Source organism: Lucilia cuprina, chromosome 3 (assembly GCF_022045245.1).
Source record: "Lucilia cuprina isolate Lc7/37 chromosome 3, ASM2204524v1, whole genome shotgun sequence".
Taxonomy (NCBI): domain Eukaryota; kingdom Metazoa; phylum Arthropoda; class Insecta; order Diptera; family Calliphoridae; genus Lucilia; species Lucilia cuprina.
The window spans coordinates 55,201,883-55,224,135 of NC_060951.1; the positions used below are offsets into that span (position 1 = coordinate 55,201,883).

Here is a 22,253-nt window from a genome sequence, read left to right on the forward strand (position 1 = left end):
GAACTGAACTAGAACTGAACTAGAACTGAACTAGAACTGAACTAGAACTCAACTAGAACTGAAATAGAACTGAACTAGAACTGAACTATAACTGAACTAGAACTGAAAAAGAAATGAACTAGAACTGAACTAGAACTAAACTAGAACTGAACTAGAACTGAACTAGAACTGAACTAGAACTGAACTAGAACTGAACTAGAACTGAACTAGAACTGAACTAGAACTGAACTAGAAGTTAACTAGAACTGAACTAGAACTGGACTAGAACTGGACTAGAACTGAACTAGAACTGAACTAGAACTGAACTAGAACTGAGCTAGAACTGAACTAGAACTGAACTAAAACTGAACTAGAACTAAACTAGAACTAAACTAAATGTACATCGACATCGAGATCTAAAAAAAAACGAAAATATATTATTCTACATTTTTTATCAAAATGTTTTGATTCTATACCACTGTGCATTGTACTCTCTAATTTAAGCCGTTTCTACTGTTAAAAAGCTTTGGACATTTTAATAGAGTATCTTTTTCAAACAACATTAAAAATTATCAATAGACTTCTGTTTTATTAATATGGTGGTAAAAAACATTTTTGTTTATTTTATAAAAGTTATTGACAACTTGTTTTTTTTTAAGTTATAAAATAACAAATAAAATCAACACTTGTGTTAAAGATTAAAAATAAAACTATTGTTTAAAAAGTTTTAAGTTAATCTTTTATTATTACAAAATTAACATTTCGTTACTAAAAACTCAAAAAAGCCAAATTTGGCATAATAAAGCTTGCAGCTTTATCGGGGAATACTTCTTATATAAAGTTGTTTTTTTTTTTTTTTTTTTTTTTTTTTGATCAGTTCACATCCATACTATCTTTATATAAGGGAGATATCAAGGTTCTTTCTTAAATAAATGAATTTGCTATAGTCATGCCAAACTTCAAGGCTTTAATTCACAACTTAATATTCTAACACCTTTAAAAGAATTTTCAACCTTTGTTAAAAGTACTTATTGTCAATCATTTAGATAGGTTTTCAAAACTATAAAAAACCAACAATAACGATCTTTTGACTAATATTGATTTATTTATACACTCAACCAAATAACTGTCAATTTCTTTTTACAACAAAATTCAAAAGAATCTTAAATATATTTTGCAAACCAAAAAAGCAAAGCAAAAATAATAAAATTTAAAGAAAAAACCAACAAATATATTCACATAAAAGAAACAGCACACAGCGGTATTTTAACCTAAATATTTAGAATGACAACAGCACCAGCAATAACAACAACAGACTATACAACACTATGTTGTGTGCCAAGTTAATACAAAAAATTTTTAACATAAGTAAATACTTTGTAGCAGGAATATCTAAGTAAACACTTTGTTTAAACGTGTGTTTTAAATGAAAAACCAATAACTTAACGACACTTTAATAACAACAGCAAAAACATCAATTGTATAAAAAGTTATGCACTCACACACTGATAATGACCATTAAACGAAATGTTACACTGTGCTTCTTAACAAAAAAAGTGACTTAGCAAGAAAATATACAAAACATACAAAAGATGAAAAACAAAATTTACATAAAAAATGATGTTGTCTTTAGAGTTTTGTTGTTATTGATTTTAAATGTTGTTTTTTTGGCTGTTTTCGTAATTTCACCTGTGGCTTTATTTTCTAAAAAAATAATGTTTAATTTTTAATAAAGTAAATTTAGTAGAAAAGAAAGACTTAGAAGGTGGCTTTTTTCTTTAAGCTTTAATTGAAAGTTTACCTTAGTTTTCTACCAGAATCTTTCATATTCTTCTCTAGACTCTATCACAGATATGTTTTACTCTAAAAAATACAGTAAGTAAATCTATATAAAATGTGTTAATGAACAATTGATACAAATCGCTCAACCAAAACTGTTGCATCTAAATTAATGAATTTTTGGTTTAAACTCAAGTTTCTAGAGAGCAGACAGGTAAAACTGCAACGAAGTGCTTCGTTTTTCTTTTAAATCAGTTAACATAGGCTAATTAACTTATTAACAAATTTGAAATAACAATTTGGTACTTTCTTGGTACTTTTTTTCCAAATTTTATACCCACCATCAAAAAAGATTGACAAAATCAATATGTCATTCCACGTTAAAATATTGATCATTCCGTCTGTCAGTCTAATAGTACGATAGAGTCCGAATGGAAAGAGCTAGAGGGTTGAAATTTTCCCACAAATATAAGTAGGGTTTGTTTGGTATTAAAACTATACAATATCGGCCCACTTTCTGCTTGAACCCCACAAAATGAAAATTTAGTTTTCTTTAAACTCATTGAAAAACTCATTTCTTTAAACTCATTGTCAAAGAATTTAGTTGATTAAGTCAAGAGGAAGAGACGAATAGGTACTTTTTTCTTCTGCAAATAGTACTTTTTTAATTTTCTATTATATGAAACCAAAACACACGTAATAAAACATATACGGTCCTGATTGAATAAGAATCTATAAGAGGAAACTTTTTTTTTTAATTTGCTATTATGAAAATTTACAAGAAGCAACTTTTTGGTACTTTTTCGTGAAATTATACATACACGGTCCTGATTGACATGAATATATAAGGAGATCAAAAAGTACTTTTCAAAATGGTACTTTTTGAATAATAAATCATGTTAAATCTAAAAACAATGTGCGCCTATAGGAACGAACATTTTGGTACTTTTTCATGCCTCAAATAATACTTTTTGATGGGAGAAGTCTGTAAAAGTACCTAATGGTCCGTTTTGATTATTTACGAACTTCTTTTAAGAAACACAGGGTTTTGTATTATGATAGTGCTTAGATTTAATCATTTTATGAAAGACTTTTCCTTATATTTATAAATGCTTAATAAATTTGTTGACGGTTAATTACAACTTTTTGTTTAATAAAAAATATTTTCCATATTTTTTATAAAATTTAAAACAGAAACAATTTTTAATTTCTCTCAACAAATTAATGAAAGTAAAACTATCAATCATTTAAAATAATAAAAACTTTAGCCCTAAGGTCGCAGGATATTAAATATGCAGTTATAGTTCCCCATCACATGCAAAGCCAACACTTGATTATAATTTCCTGTTTAAACCTATCAAACCAATCAATATTTTCGATTTGTGAAGTTGTTATTTTTGCTATAAAATTGTTTCATAATAATAGAAGAAAAAAATTTTGTTGTTATAAATAATTCAAATTTTTATTATCTTTACTTCAAGATCACAAATATTTTTCAAAGAAATGAAAATAATCAAAAACGAATTAATGACCATTGCACAGCAAGTACAACAAGTAAGCTATATATGGTAAGAACAGTAAAACCTAGATAAAGTGAAAATAATATAAATACATTAATCTAAAAGGAATGAATTTAGTTTTTAAGTTAAATTAACAAAGAAAATCCTGTAATAAAAGTAGCAAGTTATTTAAAGTAATCTTAAACAAGGTTTTACTGTAGAAACAAGTAATTTAACTATCAATAGCAATACAATAATGATTGATTTGTACGTAAGTAATTTTTATTTTCAAATGAATCTAATCTTTATTAGTTATTTCCAACAAAAAATAACAACAAATTGGCCTTTTGATTATGGTATATTTTTATTAAAAAAATTATTTTATAATCAAAATGTGTATGTATTTTTTAACTATTTAACTGGCGGGTGGTAAGAAAAAATGCACTTCACATTTCAAACAAATGGCCATGAATTAATTTTTTTAGCTTTAGCCCAAAACCAAAGTAAAACTAAATTTGCAAAATCAGCACTACAAGTTCAAATTGAAATTTACTAGAAAAAAACAGTAAAAAATATTAAAATTTGTTATACGTTAATTAATTTTATGTCAAATCATCAACTTTAACACTAACATATATACTTTCTAGAATTATGGGAAATTTTTAAATAAATATTATTTTTTTTTTTCAAATTGTGTTCTCATTTTACTAAAGCAATAAATCATTATTTTTAACCTCATTTTATTTAATATTTTTTTTTTTGCAAATTCATAATTTCTTTTCTAGATTCTGTTGGTTTTTATTGATATCAGTAATCAATCTTTATATATATTTTTTTTATTTTTAAGCATCCCCATTTTTTTCTTTTTTGTTCCGCGATATAAGTTTAACTGTTTATCTAGTAGCTATCGTTTGTGCCATTCATTGAGTTAATATTTTTTTTTTGTTATTTCTGACACTCATTCATTCATACATTAATGCAAATATTAAAAAAAAACCTGTTCATTTTAAATGGTGTTGTTTTTAAAACCCACAAAAAGCCCCACTTAACAACAAAATTGTTCTTAATGATCCATTAGTGAACTTTGCACTTGAACTCTGTTCGATTTTTGTTGTTTTATATGATGTCTGACTAATTGCCACTTTGTTTTGTAATTAGTGGTTAATTTTTATACGATCATCATTATCCGTTTTAATATTCATATAGAGTTTTAAGTTGAAAGTAGTTAATATAAATAAATTTATGTAATATTTTTTTTTTATTAGGAAACCACTTGCGTCAATAAAATATTTGAATAATAAAAATATAAATTTTAATTATTTAATTAATTGTAGGAATTGTTTTAATATTTATTGATTTAACATTTCAAGGGACTTTGAACCTGATATTTTTGGTAACTAGTTGTTAAACTGTCGCCTAGTAGTCTATAGTATAGATAAACGCAATGAGCTCTCTTGTACTCTTTCTTTTACACGTACGTATGAACATATATTTGTAAAAAACTAAACAGAAGCAGTAAAAGAGCTAGTTGTATACTCTCTAGCTGATACACTGATAGAGAACTCATTGAAGAGCTCATTGCGTTTCGCTGTTTTATATGATCTCCTCAGATAATGTATTTGTGTAAGTAATTATATCTGGTTTTGGCTTCCAAAGTATTTTGAAAAAATACTTAAAAATCAAGGAGTTTTGGAAGATTTGTCAAAAACCGTAAAAAAGAATGAATGTCGAAATGCTTAACGTGAACATTTGCCTATTGATCTTAGTTCACGGTGGTATTTTTCATCCACTTTGCGAGCTTCTCTAACGAGCTCATTTTGTATCTTAAACTCAGGTTTACGTATGTATATGGAATTTTTGGTCCAGTATACGTGAATTTTTCTCAAGTACTTAATCTTTCCAATCTGTGACCATTGCTGCTCCCATTCTTAACTATCGAGATGCAAAAACATAACTTCCTTGCAACCACGCAGTAGTTAGATGGCATCTGTTGAGTCGGCAACAGCATCTAGAGACGTAACTTTTTAACCGAAATACGAATCCATTAAATAAGCCGAAGAATGTAAATTCAATGGCATCACTTGTATAAAATACATTAAATACATCACCATTCATCCCTGCACACTTCTCATTCATTCGACATACTCATATGACAACAACATACCACAGACTCATTCTAGGTATACGAGCGGATAAGATCCTTATAGACCTACATTTATCCTGCATCATATACATTTAACACCAACTCATTTCCAGCGCTTAGTCCCACAGTCACTCCACTGTGTGTTATCTGTCTTATCTGTGGATCACGAAAACAACTGACAAGACATTACAAGTCCTGCGAGCAACTGGGCACCCGTACCAGATTATGTGGTTCTCCGTTTCGACACCAATGTCAATTCATTCCAAGGGAAGTCCGAGGAAATCATCAGTTTATAGTCCCGCCATACTAGAGGTACTGGTAATACCTCTTTACCCCGGGATTGCAATACATTAAGATTAGGAGTTTCATCAAGGAAACATGACCCTAATTCAACCCTTTTTCAATAGCATTCTTCAAAACAAGATTAAGTGCCAAATGTCATTAAATGATCTTTAAAAATGAGAAATGGAGCGTGAGCATAAGGTTTACATGGACACACAGATGAACAGAAAGACAGACAGACGGTGTATACCAATCTACTTATAAAGAGATTCTAAGCCGATTGGTTTACTTAAAGGTGTAGGACCAATGATTTTCGGTGTTACAAACATCAACACTATGGTCGTGCAGCGTGCAATCAGCTATAGAGAGAATTTGCAATTTAAACAATTAATAGAAAATTCACTGAGAAAGATTTAACAAAAATTGACTTTAAATTGAAAAACATCAATAAGTTTTCTTTTTCCTCTTTCATCATTAGCTTTCTTATCTATAAATTACAAATTAATTTATTATCCCCATTTAGCGAGTTAATTCTAATAAAAATGTACTACTATTTATTTTATTAATGAAATCTCATTTAAACTTTCTTTTCTAATAGCCTTTAATCTATTTACATTAAACGATTAGAAAAACAACAATAAAATCATAAAAAACAAATCTATTTTTTTTACACGCGTCATCATAAAGTACTCGACATTGGAATTACTGGTTTAAGTTTGAGTTATAACTACGTACAATTAAATTGTTTTGTGTAAATTCAATTAAAACTTTCAGCACTCTCTATTTTTAGTTTCGATTTTTTTTTTGTTAATCCAATGAAAAATAAAGTATTGAAGTAACAAATTAAAATTTTGTTTAATGTTTATTTATTTATATATTTGTTTATTTAAACAAATAACAACAATAACAATCACAAAACAAAGACCTATTAAGTTGAAAGAAAGAAAAACTATATATTTTTGTCTTTGTGTTAAGAAATGAAAGGCGATAAGAGCTGCAAATACAAAAAAGGCTAAAGTGTAAAAATCGACAAATAAATAATTACACTTTCTTACACAGTAATGTAAATATATATCAGCCTACATCTATTATACACTACTCTTTGTACATACTTACAAAAATCATAAGTGTAAAAGATAACAGTTCCAGGTTTTATTAATAAGTTTCAGTTTTAGTAAATGGGTTGTTAATTGAAAATAGTTTATTTGTAGAAAAATTTTGCCTTAACTGGGTCAAAATTCTGTTGTCTAGTTATCTGTTATTATTACAACTATGTATCTGAGTTGGTAGGTTCGTTTAAGTGTTGATGTCTCATATAAGGTGTTTTGTGGCCGTATCATATTTGTTGTTAAAGAAACCACAAAAGGCAAATGAACCATTATACGCAGTAGTTAAGTGTAGGGGCGGTAAACCTATACTCTCGATATCTATATATATATGCATAGTGACTACTAATCAGAGATGTTAACACCATTATAAAAAGGAACCATTTTACCGTTTAGAGAATGAAAATAAAATTTATCGAAATTTGTTCATAAATGTAGAATTTATTGAAATTTGTTTATTAATGTTTCAGTTAATAAAAACAATTATAAAAATTTTGTAAAAATGGCGAACAAATAAATATTAGAAATTTATAAAAAAAAAATTTAACTAAGAATTTGTCAATTTTTTTATCGATTATTTGTTACAAATAGATAATTTAAAGAAAATTTACTATAAATAGAGAATTTATCGAAAATATGCTATTAACATAGAACTTATCGAACAATTTCTACTCAAAGACAATTAATGGAAAATTTGCAACGAATAGAAAATTCAACGTAGATTTTTTATCAGAGAGTTTGTTACATAAAAAGTTACTTACTAAGTTCTACGAACTTAGAAAAAATGTCAACCAATAGAGAATAGAGAATTTATCGAAAATGTGCTACAAATAGGAAAATTATTGCACATTTTATTAATAAAGAATTTATCAAAAATTATCATTTAATTAAAAATTAGAGAAAAAAATTTCTTAGAAAATTTATCGGGAAATTATCGAAATAGGGAATTTATTGAAATTTTTTTCAACAGAGAATTTATCGACATTTTCTTACAAATATAGATTTCATCGAATATTAACCATAAATAGAGAATTTATCGAAAATTTAGCATGAATATATAATTATAGAAAAATTTCAACTAATAGAAAATTTATTAAAAAATTTTCTATAAATAGGGAATTTCTCGAATTTTTTTTTCAGTAGAGAATTAATGAAAAATTCATTATAAATAGAGAACTATTTAAAATTTGATATAAATATAAAAAATATATAAATATAACATTTTCTTTAAAATTTATATTAATATAGAATTTTTTAACAAATTTGCTAAAAATAGAAAATTTATTGAAAAATTTACTATAAATAGAGATTTTATCAAACATATTACTTTAATATAGAACTTAACGACAAATATCTACTAATACAAATTTATCGAACCTTTTCTTTATAATTTTTTTATTACAAATAGAAAATTTATCGATATCTTTAATAGACAATATATCGGATATTTCTAAAAGCGAATTTATCGAAATATTTTCTTCTAATAGAATATTTATTAAAAATTAATTCCAATAGAGAAATTTTGTTGAAAATTTTCTGTAAATAGAGAATTTATCTAAAAAATTTTCAAAAGAGAGTTTTAATCTATAAATGGACAATTTATCGAACATTTTCTTTAGATTTATACTTAAGGAGAATTTTTTAAAAATTTGATAAAAATTGAAATTTTTTCAACAAATATTTTATTAAAAATTTAGTATAAATAGATAATTGATTTAAAATGTACTATAAATAGAGAATTTATAGAAAATTATATTTTAATAAAAAATATTCTCAAAAAATTTGGTTTTAAATATCGATTTTTTAATCAAAAATTCCACTTAAAGATTAAAACTAATTTGAATAAAAAACAGAACGAAAATTATTGTTTTGAAGACAATTGTTCTATATAAAATATTTTAAGAGAGTTGTATAGGATTTTATTAAAAATCTTTTGTTAATAAAAAAGTTTTTCAAAATTGTTTTTATAAAATTTGTCAAATTTATATAAAAAAGTTTAAAAACAACTTTAATGAAAATTTTATATCTTAAGAGATTTTAACGAAAATTGTCTCTTTAATAAGAATTTAACCGAAAATTCATTAAATGAAGAGAAATTTTATAAAAAAAAATCTATTTAAAGCAGCTAAACGCAGAGAGTAAAAAGCAAGCTCTCCGACTGGTATTATTTGGTTTTTAAAAATATGCGTATGAATACGTATATGTCAACGAAAGAGTACAAAGAGAGCTCATTGCTCTCTTGCATTTAGCTGTTCTACAGATAATTATTTTAAAAATGAAGAAAAAATATAGCAATTTTTCTAAAATTATTAATATAAATTGAAAATGCTTTTTATTTAATGATAATTCTCTGTTTAAAGCTGCGAAAGGCAAAGAGTAAAAACCTAGCTCTCTAACTGGTTTTGTTTTTAATATGTAATCATAGGTATAAGTGAAAGAAAGAGTACAAGAGAGCTCATTGCGTGTAGCTGGTTTAAAACGAATTTCGCTAAAAATTCTGTTTTTTCTGATTTAAGAGAATTTAATCAATATATATTTTTTTTAATTTGGAATTTATGTATATTTTGCAGTCCTGCTTTTCTTACACACTATTTATAAGTATGTACCTTCTTCTAATAAGTTTTCCTATAATTTATGACTTACATACTACTAGCTGTAGACATCGATTGACACCTTAGAATTTTCGTGATATAAAATTACATTGAAATAACGGTATAAAAAAACAAATACTAGACAACTTGCAATTATATACTTGTTTATCAGTTGTCTTTTTTTTTTTTTTTTTTTTTTGTTTTCTTCTTTGAATGATATAAGAAATTATTTAATTTAATTATGTAAATAGAAAATTACCACCAACTTTTTGTGGTTTACATATGCAGACTTAAACTACTAACTATGAGAGTTTTTCTTTTATTTAGTTTCCTTAAAAGAGGAGAAAAATTCCATGCTGGGAAACTTACTTAGAAATAAAATGTGAGCTAATTTTTTAGTATCTGAGTGGTGGTAAATGTTTGTAAAATAACGAAAAAAGAAATTTAATACTTTTAAACAAGATTGGTAAGTAGGACAAAAGCGATTAATATATTTTTTAATATGCAGGTAATTAGTAATGAAATATGCTTATTAGCTTAATGTTATATATTATTTCCTAAACAGGTTGAAATTGTTTTAGAAATTTAACTATTTAAGATAGTTTTTAATATAAATATAAGAGTTTTTTGCGAAATTTTTCTTTGAGAGAAATTTTTATAACAACATCTAACTAAAGAAGATTTAATCAATTTTTTATCAATAAATTTTATTGAAAAAAATTCTATTTAGAAATTTTTTATATAAAGAGAATTTTTTGGAAAACTTTTTACTAAAAGAAAATTTTATCAAAAGTTCGTTTATCACTCACTGAGTGATATGTTTTTTTAATGTTTGATCATTTACGTATGTGTAAAAGAGTACATGAGTGCTCGTTGCTCAATAGCCGCTTTGTAAACAAAATAATATAAAATTCTCTAATTAAAGAGAGATATGACTTTTATTTGGATAATTGTAGATGAAACTCTTTAAAGTAGAAGAATTTAAATAAAATTAATTTTAGTTATAAAATTAAAATAATTGCATACAAAATTTTAAAAAAATATTTTCTTTAAAAAGAAAGCATTTATTATATTCAGAAAATTTGACATAAAACATCGTTTAACAAAAGATTCTGCGATAAAACTTTCTTTATATGGAGCATTTTTATAAAATTGACTTTATATAGAGAAATTTTGACAAAACTATCTTTAATTAGAGAATTTTATATAAAATTCTTAAAAATTATCTTTATTTAGCCAATTTGCGGCTTCTGCTAGAAGAATTATTTTTTTTAATAGAAAACTAAAGACTTTTTCACTTTGTATAGAAAATTTTACGTAAAATTTTTATACAAATATTTCCTTCATCTAGAGTTCTAACGATAACTTTTTTTCTTAATTTTCTATATTTATAAAGGCGGGATGTTTGTACGTTCCCTAATACAAATTGTAAAACTGTATCCTCTTAGAAATATGAATCTGTGGGGTTTGAATCAAAACTAATTTAATCTTTTTTTTTTTTGTAAGATGCTCGTCAAAATCTGTTGAAATCTTTGTTCTTAAACATTAACATCTCGTCGATATATAACACATTTGGTATCACTTTGTTTAATGGAATATTTAGACATAAATTTTGAGTAGGGGAGGGAATTATGTATTCGATATAAAAAGAAAATATTGAAAAAAATTACTTTAATATTTGTTTAAAAAGAAGAAATTGGAAAACTTTTCATTTGTAAAAATTGTAATTGTAAATAATATGATAAATATTTTAGAAGCCCAGAGAATTAACTGAACACGATAAAAATCATTTCATGATCTAGTCCCATTTGCTAAGCCCACATCTTTGCTTATTTCTTTTTAATTAGAAATCCAGAGAATTAACTGAACATTTCAAGATCTTGTAAAAAATATATATAAAAATGTAAAAAGAAGTTGTCTGATTGCCAAAATGTGCTAAGTCCACATTTTTACTTATTTCTTGTAAAAAATGTATTAATTTTTGTTTTAATAAAAACAAATAGGAAAGTATAGTCGATCATGGTCGACCATATGATACCCTACACCAGTCGGTATGCTAAAAATGTGGATTATTTTTAAAATAATAAAGCATATAATTTTTTTACCTACATGTGCGAAGCTAGGCGAAATAGTGGACCTATTTCAACCATTTTTACCCTCGGGGCAAAATAAAAGTATGTGCCAAATTTCATCAAATTATCTTATCTAGTAGCGTGCGCACAAGCTTTACATGGAAACACAGCCGGACGTAGGGAGATAGCTAAGTCGAGAAAGTGATTATGAGCCGAATGTTAAACTTTAAGGTGGGTGTAGGACCAATATTTTTGGGTGTTACAAACATCAGCATAATCACATAATACCCTCCCCATTAGAGCGGTGTAGGGTTTAAAAAACTTCAATTTAATACAATATTACAAGATTTCTTCTAAAGTACTGAAACTGGGACTTAGCATATTTGCACTTTAAGATATTTCAGATCAAAATCTTACATATTATTTATGGGCATAATACATAATCCTTCGAAAAATACAATTAAAATAATAATTGAAATTTAGGTAACTTTTTAATTAAATTCTTTAGGCATAAGAAAAGCTATATTTATCAAAAACCTATATTTTTAATCACCTCCCCAAACACAGTTTTTTAATTAATTAACTTTTAATTAATTAAACCACAAAAATTGCAATTCATTCTCCTAGTTGATCTTTAGCTAATTTATAAAGCATTAAAGTAAAAAAACTAATTTTATTATTAATTTTAAGCTCAACACAAATTAATTTGAAAATTTACCATATAATTAGTTAAATTATTACTCATCAACTTTAACGTTGTTTTTTTATTCCTTCAACTGTTTTTTCGATAATAACCTTAGAAAAAAATTATTAACACAAGACAAGACACACATTTTTTCTTTAAAGAGGAAGTTAAGATTGCCAAAATGAAAATAAAATAAAAAACTAACAAATTTAAACAAGAATTATTTATTGTTAAACTCAAGTTTAACAAAAAAAAAAGCCAAAAATGTAAAATATGCTTTAAAATATACACAAACAAATGTGAAAGTTTAAATAATTTAAATTTTTTGTTGGTTAAATTTTTATACATAGCATGTGCTTAGAATAAATTAAAAGAAATTAAATTGAAAATACCTTGTGGCCCTTGCAGACATTCTAACTCAATCGTATAATCCCAACAATCTAGACTATTAAGTTTGGAAAGTGAGGGCAAACCATTAAGGTGTTGGTGTTGCTGGCCATTTGTGGTCATTAATGAGGGCGGTACACGCTTAACATATGAACCATTTGCCAGTTCCCAAGGACGTCTTAAATCATTCGCCAGTTCACCATCTACTTGATCACAACAGGTCTCCATATCTTCTTCGTTTATAATGCCAAAAACATCGGCCACACTAGAACGTCCATTGCTGGTGTGTTTGTAATCGGGGCAGGTGTTTTTGGTGTTGTTGGTTGTGGAATAATTTCCGTTTTGCAAGTGATGATGACCATTAACTGTGGTACTGGCACCTGTTGGCAATGATGGTGAACCACGTTCATTCACTTTCGCTGTAGCTGCCACATTTGGCGTTGATGGTTGACAATTAGTGGTGTGGCTGCTGTTGCTGTTGTTGTTGTTTTTGCTGTTGCTGTTGCTACTGCTGCCATGACCATTTATAGTTCTGATGTCGTTGGTGCCATTTATGGCAATTGTACTTTTGGCCAGATATGCCAGCGAACAAAATGGTTTTGTTGTTTTTGTATTTGCTCGACTGTTTTGTGCATTTAATGCATTTTTATTGGATTCGCCAATTTTAATATCACTCATTGTTGTTGTTTTTATTTTTAATTACAATATTTTGAAAATTATTTTTCTTTAAAGTAAATTTATTTACATGCCCTTTTCTTGTTTATAATTCCCAAATGGTTTGTGTTTGTTTATTATATAAAGAATTTAAAACAAAGCTTTTTTATTAAAGCTTTTGTGTACTTTTTCTAAATTTCTTAATTTTTTTAGCACTTGTTGAAATTTTTAAAATTTGTCTTAATTTTTTATTAAATATTAATATTAGACACTTTTTTTCGATAACTTTTAAAAAAGCTTTTAAGCTTTACTTTAAATGCAATATTCTGTTAAGAATTAGTTGTAATGTTAAACAAATTGTTTTTTTTTTAATAAATTACAAATTTCATTTAATTTTTTGTTATGTTTCACTTGTACAGCCAGGGTAACCTTCTCCTTATAGATCATTAACTTTGCTTTAGTTTTGAAATACCTACAAGTTTATTCTTCTGATTATAGAGTCTGTAATTTTTTTATTTTTCTTGAAATTTGCCGTTTTTTTTTTTCTTCCTTTTTTTATTGTAATTAAGAAAATTACACCAATAACACTACTCCAGGCGCAAATATAGTTTGATAACTAGAACCTGCATACCACAGCAGCATTCATAGATCTACTACAGTCATGCCACAGCCATGCAGTAGTGCAATCTTGTATAATTTACAATACAAGTTGCTTTGCAACCTGGCCAAGTAGCAGGCAAACAGCCAGGCAACAGCTAGTTACAACTGCAATAGTTGCTGGCAACAAGAACCAGAATTGTACAATAAATTTTTAATGTTGTTCTTACTAAAGTCAATGCACTGAATTTGCCTTGAAAATCAACAGAATCACGACCGGCGATGGCAGCTTTTTACAATAGAGATAGATAGACAAGACGTTAAGTCAAGAATCGATAGCATTTATGTTTGTTCTTTTTTTTTTGTGAATTTCTTTATTTTGTTCTTTTTCACTATAACTTGGTATTATCTTATTTATAACAAAAACCAGAACCACACTTTTGTATACAAAATTCTAAAAAAAAACTCTCTTACACATTCACAAGTCATCTGTTAAATTGCTGTGTTCTTTTTGTTTCCACCAAAAAAAATTCTTTTCATATGTCGCGCAGGCGCTGAGGAATGTTTTAAGACATATTTCTTTTTTTGTTATAACAGGCTGAGTCACACACTTTATATCCAACTGCACAGAACACACAAAAATTTCAGTTACATTTACTTCTTTTAGCTACTTCATTCGCTTCGTTTTTGTATCTTTTCTATTTCATTTAACAAAAAACCAGAATTATTATTACTTCTTCCTAGTTTTTTTCTACTTATTTCAAGCCATTTCTTTCTTATTTTCTTAGTTTAAGTCATTTAATGTATGTGCAGCATCATTGCGTTTGTTTTTTCTTCTCTCCTTCTTTTTTTTATTACTCCCAACTAAAATATTTCGAAATCCCCAAGTTTAGAAACTAAAATCTTAAAAGATCATTTACACAAAAAAAAAAAAAACGACATGAAACCGCAAACGAAAAACTACTGTTTAAGCCCCCAAGAAACAACCATCAACACGTTTGTGTAGCGTTCAGTTACACATCCAAAAAACAACTGAATCCAAGAGTATAAAAACTTCACTGACTGTGTGTCTCGATTAGATAGATCCACACACACAACGTGTTCGACTTTTTTCTCGTTTTCGTTTTTTGTTTTGTTTTCAAATTCAACCGTCAGTTGTGTATTTCTTTAACGAATGCCACGTTAATCAACGAGTAATAGTACGAGAGTTCGATTAGGTTATTATGCCCATTTTCTTTCTCTACGTACACCACAATTGCGCTCAGTACACACACTCATACATTCCTCAACGACATAAGTAATCAAGTGATACCGAACGTGGCAATACGTTCCACAAAATTTTGTATGAATGCAAATAAAAATTTAAGAAAAATAAAAATTGCAGGTTATAATAATACAATTACAATTACAACGTTAAAGCGACAAAGTTGTTATTCAACTAGAATTTCGGTTCAAATTGTATATCCTTAAGGCAACTATAAAAGTTGCAGCAACAAATTTATAAAGCATAAAATGGCTTGTATTGGTTCTACGCGAGTTTCCAAAGCCTTTAGATATCAAATTTATTTGGGGCAATTTAGAGATTGAAACACTTTTAATGGCTTCCCTATTTTTGCCATTTTGACCATTTATTGTTTCAAAGGTGTTTCCAAGACCTTTCTTCAACCATCAATCAATCTTCAAAATTGGCTTACAAAGTTGTTGCCAGTTAAATATATACACATTTTTAAAAAGTCATTCCCTGTCTCAATAACAAAGTAGCTTACAAAGGACCTTGATAGGCGACAAATAAAATTACTTTCTTATAACGACAACACAAACTCTCGAAGTTTGATTCAAACTTCTGGATCTTTGAGTGAGCGATTTAATGAAACTACAGTAAGAACATTTTTAAATCGGACCATACTCTCTTAATTGAATGCAAACTTCCTGAGACTGATTCAAACAATTGGTTTTTTGATCAATCATTGTGTTGCAAATACAACTGATATTAAGAGGTGATAAGTGACTTTGATAGTTTATTTAGTAGTGTTGTGGACTGTCAGTCCGGTGATCGTAAGTACGCATACTTTCCTCTTCTTAAAGTGGCTAATTATGGGGTCATTGAAGTAATGTCTCAAGTTAAAACAACATCGAAAGAATTTACCTGTTTGTTCAAATATTCATATCTTTGAGCTCAAATATTTATATCGTTGTAACACATTCGCTTCTTTTTACAGATTTAAAATCTACATTATTTGAGCGCAAATCGCTATACCGTCGTACAATTATATTTTAAAGATAATTATATTATAAAGAGCGCAAATGTTTCCATATTAAATTAAACGCTTAGACAAACTTCAAAACGAAAAACCTTCATATTTGTTCGAATAACAAGCTGATTAAATCGTTTGAATCTTTAAGAGCAAACTGATTATTCGTCGTGCAACCCAATCTACGAAAGAAAGCAAAATGGTCAATCATTATCAAGAGGACTACATGCATTAGTTCGGCAACATTATCGCAAATCAAATTATGTGAAATCGAAATTTAATTATTCAGTTTGTTTGTCGGGAACGAGATTCAGTTTAAGGCGGATTTTAAAGAAGATATAATTTTCTGTGATAAATATGTATAATCTTTACCGTCCACAGAAACTGGAGATTATAAAATGAATTTGTTTAGTCATGACTCTTAAAGAAATACATTAAAGTCTAGGCCGGTCATTTATTAAATGTAATTCCGATCGCTTAATCGCTTTAATTGTAACTCAAAACCTTTCATTATTACAGAATCTCACAAAAGCAGAACAACATTTTAATCGTTGCTATAATTTTTTTACACTAACACTCCCCTTTAATCCCATGCTCTCTCACTTTTTTAAGCCCCCCGATTTTAAGGCTCTCTTCTATCAAAGGCCTCTCTTTCTCAGGTATTCAACAAAAAACTCGTTAAAATCTATGTTATCATTATGTTGTTTTGTGTGTATCTTTACACCTGTATATTACTTCTATTGGGTGGCTCATTGGATTCGTTGATTCGATCGTTCGCTTGTTTATGCTCTTACCTTCCAAACTCACTCTTCATTTCTTTACTCGCTGAATTGTTGCACTCAGTCTTGTGTAGATTCATAAAAAGCATAATTTATTCTTTTAGAGATTTTTCTCACACTTTATTTGTGGATATTTTGTAGTTGTTTTTATTTCTTAATAGTTGCGTTTATACGGAATTCTTTTTTGTTGTTTTTATTGTTTAGAGTGAAGTGGTTTGCTATCATTATTATTGTTATTATTGTTTTTTTAATAAGTTTTTTTTATTTACTTAGGGAGAGGTAACACAAGATGAGGTAGCAATATGTAGAAGGTACAACTATATAATATTTACGTGTTTTTCTTTAGTATATTAGAAGCGAATAGATGATTGTTTATATTACGGTATATTGAAATTGTACTCATAGATACCGGCAATGTAAATATTTATACGTTTAATAAAAGGTTTTTTTCTTAATTTTTTTTTTGCAATTTTGTTAAAACAAACACGATTTTTTTTGTTTTATTTGTCTATAATTCTGTGAGATAGTTGGTTGCAGTAAGATTTTCTTATCTGTTTAGTTATGAACGAACGTAGGCTATAATTATTTTGTGCAGAATTAAAATGTTAAATGTTGGGTTTCATTCATAAGTCTTAGAGTTGATTACTAGATTGCTAGATAACGGTTTTACCAAGTAAGCAAAATAGATGTAAAAGATCTTATGATCCTAGAGGTAATTAAGATATAATCTGCAGATAATTAAAGTTATAGCTTGATTTTAGTGTAAGGATATAAATCCGTTAAATATTTTTCTATTCTTCAATACAATCCTCTTCAACAAAATCAGGCGTGGATTCGACTCCATAATTTAGGGAGAGAAATTGCCTAAAACTGAACTAGAACTAAACTCGATCTGAACTAAAACTAGAACTGAACTTGAACTGAACTAGAACTGAACTAGAACTGAACTAGAACTGAACTAGAACTGAACTAGAACTGAACTAGAACTGAACTAGAACTGAACTAGAACTGAACTAGAACTGAACTAGAGCTGAACTAGAACTGAACTAGAACTGAACTAGAACTGAACTAGAACTGAACTAGAACTGAACTAGAACTCAACTAGAACTGGACTAGAACTGAACTAGTTTTAACCTAGAAAGACCGTAGATTCCTTCAGTTGCAATCCAATGCAAAACTTAAAAAACTAGTCACTATATTTACAACCGCATCTGTTTCTTTAATTTAGCAAAGGTGTTTAATATGCTATAAATGTTTAAATCGTACAAAAAACAGGGTTAACTTTATGACATCTTATGAAATCTTTATCCATTTATGAGGTCATAGGGAATAAATCATATAAATAAATACTGATAACATCAACGTCATTCGAAGTAAACGTTAAAATTTTATTAATAGTTTTTTTTTTGCAAAACTTTTTCTAAGGAAAAAGTTTAAAATTTGACAAACATTTATGAGCTTTATGCGCAGCAGCAGTTACTGCGAATAAACTAATAAATAATTTTATGTTTAAGAAGAAACTACAACGTTTACAAAAACTTGAGTTTAATGATTGCATTACGTGATAAGTCAAACGAAAGTAATGTCAGTTTTTAGTTTTTTTGAACGCCAAACTCGCGATGGATGGACATAATCTTATGCGTTTTTGGTAAGTAATTTTTTTTAGTAAGTAAAAGTTTGAAGAAAAAAATTTGTTGTACAATCTAAACAAGTGTATAACACAGCACTGACTTTAAAACGCCTTCTACACCCTTTTTTGCTAATAAAACTAGAAATAATAAAAATAAGTTATTAAGCAACAATACATATATTTTTTCAAAACTTTTAAGAAAATTAACTTAACAAGGAAGGTATCCTTGCGAGAGGTACTAATGCATAGTTATTATACATTTAAGCGGTATTTACTGTTTAGCAAACCAATTGATGTAATTGTTGTTTAAGTGGCAGCAAATTAAACTTGTGGGTTTTAAAGGTAAAACAAATAATCAGGACAAATAAAAAATGTTTGAATATTGCTAACATAGCAAACCTTCTTGCAAAAATGGCAACAAAACACAAGAGACATATTATGAAAATAAGATCAAACCAACAAATCATTCATTCGTCAAAGCAAACTTTACGGACCAACCTTGTAAACATAGCAAGTGTAGTAAGTACAGCAAAAACCACATGAAATAGTTATTTGCCACTATTAAAAGTATTGCAATAAAATCAATCCAAAAAGCAGATTCTCTAAAATAAACTAACAATTCTAGCGAACCTTGTAAACATAGCAAGTGTAGTAAATAGATAAACAAAAGCTACGATAGTGTTATTTGATATTCTTCCAACAATTATATACAGGTCTAACATCATAAGATGAAAATGTATTATCTCTTTAAATCCTTGTAAATGTAGCAAGTGTAATAAATTTAGCAACAAAATACACGAGGTTGTTATTTGCTGGGCTTAAATGTATTGTAACTAGATTCATCAAATCCAAAAGAACTAAATTATCTAGCAAACCTTGCAAACATAGCAAATACAAAACTCATGAGATTGTTATTTTCTATTCTGAAAAGGTTTGCATATAAATACAACAATGTAAATCCAAAGCAAACAATCCTAGTAGATATTGTAATCATATGATATTGTGTCTTGCTAATCTATGGAAAAACTATTTTACTATACTTGCTATGTTTACAAGGTCAATGGTAGTTTGCTATAAAGCTGTAAACTCTTTACAACAGTTTACTTTGTATATGAAAAAATCATCACAAAATTGTCTACCATTTAGGATACCTTCCTTTTTAAGAAAAAAAAACACTCTTTAGTAAAAGACTGAAACCATATGAAACGATTGCAAACTATTAAACTAAAACAAAAATAATAAACTCCAAGTTTGGCACGAATTTGCATAAATTCAAAATTAAAAATCTGTCAAAACAACAAGTTATTGGTATGAATACCTTGAAACTGCTAAACATAGTATCCATTAACAGACAAACCGACAAAAACTTATATAGAAAGACTTGAGACATACAAACAGACATACATATACGGATTCATAATCAGTCAGCCTAAAAGTGAGAGAGAAATAGAAACAAAAGCATTATAACTTACCGCAATTTAATACCTTTTATACAAGTAATCGTACCAGATTGAAATTTACCACCACTTTAACGCCTTCACAGTTGAACAGAAATTTTAACAGCAACAACCTTACCAACAAACAGTTCTCTTAGACAAATAGACCGATAGACAGACAGACAGACAGACAGACAGAAAAACAATTTACCTTTCTAAAATAAAACACCAAGTCTTAGAAATAGCTGAAATAAACAGCAAATCTTAACATTTGATGCCATAATATACAGACTCTTAAACTTAATACAAAAAAATGCTAAAATTCATTCATTCACAGTGTTGGCTGCCAGCCATCCACCTTCATAATAATAATTAAATTCCCTACAAGACACGACTAAAGCTCTGACAACTAACCACTTTTTTTTAAAAAAATTCATATTCCAAAGACATCAACGGGCAAAAATTTCAACAAGTGCTGATTAACAACCAACCAGTTGTAAGCTACATGTGCAGTTTAGGGCAAAACTACTAACTTGTGGAATGGACCAACTAGAATAAATATGTTTGTTATATTTCAACACCAGCAACATAACCTACCTCCTCCTCCACCACCTCTTGTTATAACTTTAATTATAACTTGTATGTTTATAATAACAAAAACATATTTGCATATAAATTTAATCTTTTTAGGAAAATATAAAGAAATTTACTTTTAAATGGCCGGAAGTTTAATTAAAATCTGTAATATATATATTTTTTTTGTATTAAATAAAAACAAACTTAAAAGTCTAACAAGCCACTAAATGTGTAAAAAAAAAGAAATGACCTTAAAATTGATTATTACCATCATAAATAAACAAAGATTTTGGAAACAAAACATTTAAATACAAATTTATACGGCAGTCTTCACCATCAGTCATTAACCAAAAATTTTATGTATTTTTAATTAGGTGAAATGTAAATTGCGGGAATTGTGGAAAAACATATCTGCTCGTTAGTGGATTTGTTTACCAATATTCATAAAACGTTTAGCAAATTGTTTACAAATCATTTTTTTATTTTTTCCTAATTTCTCTGCTTTGTTAGTTTTAATATTGCATTTCCAAATTAATTTTCATTTTTAAAACTTACAAAATTTTAACAAATTTGGCAATAAAATGTTTACATTTAACTTTTCCCAAAGTTTCGAAGCATAAAACCACTTATCGCAAACAAATGTTCAAAATGTTACAATTCTCAACAGTTTCAGTTGAGTCTAGGCGCAAGATCAACGATAAAAGAGTCCATAGTAAACTGATCAATGATACATGCTTTAATAGAAAACTGATCAATAATAATAGAAAATAATAAACTGATCGATGATAAAGTTTCCCAAAGATTACTGATCGATTATATTGTTTACTGTAGAAAACTGATCGATGATAAAGATTTCTAAAGTTTATTGATCGATGATAAAGTTTATAGAAAACTAATAGATCATAAAGTTTTGTTAACATAACTAATTGAATATATAAAAATACATCGTGGACTGGACGAAAATAAAATTTTATATAAAAACTTAGACAAAGTTTAGAAAACTGAGCGTTGGTAAAGTTTTTTTTAGATCATCGTTAGATGATAAAATTTACCGTAGAAAAGTGATCGATGATAAAGTTTCCTATAGAAAACTGATCGATTGTAAAGTTTTCTATAGAAAACAGATCAAGGATAAAGTTTTCTGTAGAAAACTGATTGAGGGTAAAATTTTCTATAGAAAACTGATCGATCATAAAATTTTTTATAGAAAACTGATCGATCATAAAGTTTTCTATGGAAAACTAATAGATTGTACAGATTTTTATAGAAAACTGATCGACTTTCTATAGAATACTGATCGACAATAAAGATTTTTATAGAAAACTGATTAATCATTCGATGATAAAGTTTACTATAAAAAATTTATCGCTGATAAAGTTTCCTATAGAAAATTGTTCGATGTTAAGTTTTCTATAGAAAACAGATCGATGGCAAAGTTTTCTGTACAAAACTGATTGAGGGTAAAATTTTCTATAGAAAAGTCTAAAGTTTTCTATAGAAAACTGATCGATCATAAAATTTTCTATAAAAAATTGATCGATCATAAAGTTATATATTTTAAAGATTTTTATAGAAAACTGATCGACGATAAAGTTTTCTATAGAAAACTAATCTATTATTAAGCTTTCTATAAAAAACTGATCGACCATAAATTTTTCTATAGAAAACTGTTCGATGATAAAGTTTCTTATAAAAAAAAACTTATCGCTGATAATGTTTTCTATGGAAAACTAAAGTAAAGTTCTATAGAAAACTGATCGATGATAAAGTCTTCTATAGAAAATTGTAAAAAATTGGTGGATGGTA

At 27.4% G+C, this 22,253-nt stretch overlaps 1 protein-coding gene across 3 annotated transcripts in view; it reads right to left on the reverse strand.

Moving 5' to 3' along the window:
* The window catches only part of LOC111684866, a 145,832-nt gene that overhangs the window by 43,829 nt on the left and 79,750 nt on the right, over positions 1-22,253 (reverse strand). The window contains exon 1 of one of the 3 annotated variants that reach the window (XM_023447085.2): positions 12,529-14,809. The exons of the other annotated variants lie outside the window; for them this stretch is intronic. Within the exon in view, the coding sequence (XP_023302853.2) occupies positions 12,529-13,201 (673 nt within the window). The 5' untranslated portion in view covers positions 13,202-14,809. Of the gene's footprint in view, positions 1-12,528; positions 14,810-22,253 lie in introns of those variants that run through there. 3 annotated transcript variants of the gene reach the window in all.